This window comes from Sinocyclocheilus anshuiensis, unplaced genomic scaffold (genome assembly GCF_001515605.1).
Source record: "Sinocyclocheilus anshuiensis isolate Anshui unplaced genomic scaffold, SAMN03320099.WGS_v1.1 scaffold309, whole genome shotgun sequence".
Lineage (NCBI taxonomy): Eukaryota > Metazoa > Chordata > Actinopteri > Cypriniformes > Cyprinidae > Sinocyclocheilus > Sinocyclocheilus anshuiensis.
Genome location: NW_015539839.1, coordinates 348614 through 353522, shown reverse-complemented (window position 1 = coordinate 353522; position 4909 = coordinate 348614). Strand labels below are relative to the sequence as shown.

At 39.8% G+C, this 4909-nt stretch overlaps 1 protein-coding gene across 1 annotated transcript; it reads left to right on the top strand.

Annotated features, from left to right (window-relative positions):
- Window positions 1-283: 283 nt before the first annotated feature.
- Window positions 284-4909, top strand: LOC107684450 (serine/threonine-protein kinase pim-1-like). The gene is made up of 11 exons (XM_016480701.1): window positions 284-371; window positions 2005-2352; window positions 2481-2714; window positions 2915-3006; window positions 3195-3245; window positions 3335-3713; window positions 3858-4034; window positions 4199-4287; window positions 4388-4407; window positions 4493-4570; window positions 4816-4909. The coding sequence occupies exons 1-11, from the start codon at window positions 284-286 to the stop codon at window positions 4907-4909; spliced, it is 1650 nt and encodes a 549-aa protein (XP_016336187.1).

Here is a 4909-nt window from a genome sequence, read left to right as displayed (position 1 = left end):
TATTTTTTTTTTTTCTTTTTTTGATAAAGTTATCAACACAGCAACCACAATTAAGTTGTAAAGGCGTTTTTCCACGTTGTGAAAAGGTCGTTACGTTTTTGTATGTATTTATTAACGGCAGATTTCAGCAGCGTCCGACATCGCATACTTCCATACTATATAGTAGGCGAAAAACAGTATGCGAGGCGAGTAGTATGTCCGAATTCATAGTATTCGAAAAACAGTAGGCGAGAAGTACCCGGATGACCTACTACTTCTGCCCGAATTCCGTAGCATGCATACGATGGACACTTTACTATCCCATGAGGCCACGGGAGAGGAGGCGTCATATTCGAAAATGGCGGAAGGCGGCGACGCGGCTCTTTTCAAGTGTAAGTACCTCAGGGAAAAACGTTGTTCATTGTGGTTAAATTGCACTTGTTTAACATGATAAATAATACAAATCAAATGACAGTAGTTTATCAATAATCCTAAAAAATCTGTGATCTGCGAGCAGCTGACCGACGCCTCCTCTGAGCTGTTGATCCAATCAACGTTAAAACGCCGATGAAAGCGGTAAGAATTACGTGAAACCTTGCTGATGTTCGCGCAGTAGTGAGGGCTCTTTACATTTGGGCGCTGTTGTTAAGGCGCATGTCACGTGACAACATCAACATGGCGGATGTAGTACGTCCGAATTCCATTACTACTCGCATTCATACTATATAGAACGTACTTTTCTAACGGTCGAGTAGTACGTTCAAATTCAAATGTAGTACCTATTAAGCAGTATGCGATTTCGGACGCACCCAGAGTTTTTTTTGTCACAATATAAATGCATTTTGTCACGTTGCACAAACAAAATTCACCATTGAAGATTTTGTGTAGCATTTTTGATACTGTCGTCGCGTTTTTAAATGCCTTATTCCAACGTGCAGATCATCAGATAGACTACATCATTCATTCAATCATTAAATCATTCATTTTACTACAAAACAAATCCAACGATTTCATAATTTATTTTTAAGAATGAACAGAATATTAAATAAATAAAATAATATTAAAAGAAGTAATGATGTATAAATATATTGATGCCAACAACACACTTGACAACATTTGTTTCTAAAACTGCCAATGAAGTTTCAATAAGCCAAGAGAGAGAATGAGGAAAATAGATATTCAAAAGTGTAAAATTATCACATCATTCTGAAGACTGTTAGACGGATATTTAAATCATTTGGAGAAACCCAAAAGAATAGAACCCAATGGTCACTACATTTCATTAAATAAAAGGTTTTAAGACAAAATTGTTTTATTCTTGTTTTCTTAAGCAGGAATAAAGCATTGTTGTTGTAGCCTAAGAGTATTCAGCATTACTTCCAGGAACGCAGAGAAATATCATCAGCTTTATCCAAAAGCACATGAAGCTTTTTGTTTGTTTGTTTGTTTTGTTTTTACATTGTCTAAGCATGACTAGAGTTTGTGCAATGTTTAAAAACAACATTTGTTATGGTACAGTATATGTGAATATAATATTTTATAGCCTATAGCTAGAGAAAGAGTTATCGGAGGTAAGCACCGTTTGGGATAAAGTGACTTTAAAGTGATCTTTATTTACATAACATAATTACATTAATTTAGCAGCATGCTACATGTTTTGAACATTTAAAACCTTACAAACATAATTATGGGAAATATTTGGCTTGAAAATGCTTGTAATGTTTAATGAAGTGAAAATTCATTACAAATAGGCTATTAATATTCAATGTTATTTTTTTTATTTTTTTTTTAAGCCGTGTGCGGGAGTTAAACAACATTTCAGCAATAGTCTTTTTTTGGGGGGGGGGATGCTTGATTTGCTCGTATCATTAGATACAAATATTGAATGATATAAATGGACAACATTAGACATTAGACAAGATTCTTTCCTGCGCGATTCTCTTATGATGTCACATTCAGAATTCGAAGTTGTGGAACGTGATAGTATGTAAAGACGTGAAACTCCAATATTACTTGTGTGGGTAGTTTGGAGAGATCACACGAACACGGGTCAGCGAATTTCTTGTGTGAAGAAAGCGGTAGATAGCAATTGTGTGTATTCCCATTTAAGTACACCACTTCAATCCACCGCCAACACGCCAAATCCTCGTCAGCGTGAAGAGAGGCGCGCTGGTACTGCTGAGGAAGATGAAGGAGAGCGGAAGGTGAGAGAGAAGAAGAGGGTGATGAGGAAGAAAGGGAGGTTTTGGAGGAGGCTGGCCTGTTTCCACTTCTCTCGCCCAAGAGCTGGTCAGGACGGGAAAGCTCAGGGTGAGAAAGTGGAGCAGAGTGAGAAGCTGGAGCAGGCTGGATCTTCTAGGTGCTCTACTGATGGTAAATCACATCAACGTTATGTAAATATACATAGAATGGAGCTCTGTAAATCAAAAAGTCTGCTGCTGAGATGATATACATATTAGAGATAGTATTATTTTTTTATGATTATTCAATCTTTTGATTTCTATTCCCCTCTTTAGATCAGGTTTCTCTACAGCACATCACATGTACTGCAGAGGATTGTGATCATCAGGAAGCTCCTAGCAGCAGCTCTGACATCCTCTCCTCTTCTGAGGACCAGCAGATGCAGGAGCATCCTCAGTCTTGTGTCGATGATAGTCCAGTTAATCTGTCAGAGGGTGAGATTGTGTCCCCGTTGACAGAACAGCAGGACAATGACGTGGTCACGAGCTTTGAGAGTGAGTTTATTGCCATAATCCAAAACGTACACACATACATTATGGCTGCTTGATATATAATACAGACATGAACATTCAGGTTGTTTAAGTATTGGAAAAAAAGTATCACCACAAATATTCCATACAGTTTCTCAAATAATATTAGGCCATTAAAACTACTCATATATATGAGAATGTTTCAAATGTTAATCTTTTAATAGACATCTGCTTGAACTACAACATTGGCACTAAACTGGGGGAAGGAGGATTTGGTGCCGTTTTTGAGGGAGTGCGACGCAAGGATGACCTTCCGGTAATTTTTTTATACTGTATCTATCTAATAAATTATTGTCTCGTGTACATGATTTAGAGCAACTGACCTGTTTAAACTATCAGACTGACCTATCAGAACATGATCTACATGGTTTTATATTAATGATTGGACTTTAATTTCACAACAGGACATGTTCATTTTAACTAATTATTTGTTTTGTTGATCAGGTGGCACTGAAATTTGCCAGAAAAACGGAAAGCATGGAATATATCAACATTGTAAGTAGGCAGCACTCTCTCTGTTATCTCCTCTCAGTCTCTGTTTTCAATGTTATATCAGCTTTAATCATAGACAGTCTTTCCTCTAGCCTGATCATGCCAAACCCGTTCCCCTGGAAATCGGCCTGACAGTCCTTGCCAATAAGGGTCCCAGCTCACCCCACATCATTGAGCTGCTGGACTGGCAGGAGCTCCCCAACCATTATGTTATGGTCTTGCAGCACCCCTCGCCCTGTGAGAATCTCTCTGTCTTTTTGGAGTGCTGTGGGGGCATCTTCAACGAAGAGTTCGCACGGCATGTGATGCAGCAGGTCATTGAGGCTGCTGTCAAGTGCTGCAGCCACGGAGTTCTTCATAGAGACATCAAACTGGAGAACATGTTAGTGAACACGGACACCCTGGACGTGACACTGATTGATTTCGGCTGCGGGGACCTGCTGCATGAAATGCCATACAACATCTTTAGTGGTATGTATTATCTGGGTGGCTGAGATTTTGTGCAGTATTTTTAACTTTCAAGTGTAGACGGACAAACTTGTCATGTTGCACATGCTAATGGATGCAGAGAAAACATGCTGTGGCAATTCAAACTAACAATTCTCTTTCCTCCAGGCACAAGGAAGTACTGCCCCCCTGAATATTTAGAGATGGGCAAGTACAACGGACAGCAAGCAACAGTGTTTTCACTGGGGGTTGTTTTGTACACTTTGGTTTGCGGCTATTATCCAGACCACACCGATCTGGACAAGATCAAGGACTGGCTGTGGTATGTGCCCAGCTTGTCAAAAGGTGAGATCTTCACAAACGAGGCCAACAGTATTCTATATCATAGAAAAACAAGAAAAAGTAAGATCTGAGCCAAGTGGATTTATAAAAGATGGCCATCTTGCTGGATTTCTTGTGAGAAGGTATAAAGGAAGTTTAAGATAGTACTCTCTTTTCTTTCTGAACAGAATGCAGCCATTTGATCAACGCCTGCCTGCATCCCAACCCTGAGGAGAGAATTCCTCTTGACAGACTCCTTCTCCATGACTGGTTTAAGGTACCTATATATGATCAACATAAAATGATAGAGATAACAAGTTATGAAACATGTTCCCCTAAGTTTTAAAAAATTCTAATTGTTTTTACTCTTTTTTTAGATGTTTAATTTGCTGTATATGTAAGTAACAAATGCCAAAGCCAAAATTGTTCTAAATGTAAAGTATTAGTCAATAAACCTGATTTTGTTTCTGTTTTTGTTTTAGGTCATCCCATAAGTCGTGGAGACAAGGACACCCTGCAACAGCCATCCAGCAACTGCTCTTCAGTCAGCCTAGTGTCTGGTGGGCTGACACGAGTGGCCCCTCCATCCCTCCACTTCTTAGCGTCTTGCGAGGCTGGAAAGCTCTGGTAGCGTCTGGCGCCAGGTCCTGAGGCAGCAATATTTGCGTCTTGCAGTATTGCTGCCTAGAGATGTGTACATAGGTTTCTGTATGTAGTTCTTTTGTTTGACAATTTTTTAAATGCTCCCTATGATGGGCACCCCGGTCTCAGAGTTGCTGCCAACTGCTAGAGCTTCCTGTCTCAGCCACACCAGTGCCAGATTTCAATCTTGGTCGTCCCAGAGGGTCTGTTATGGCTACCCAAAGCTTCCTGTCAAAGATGCCGCTGAGGTTCCCTGA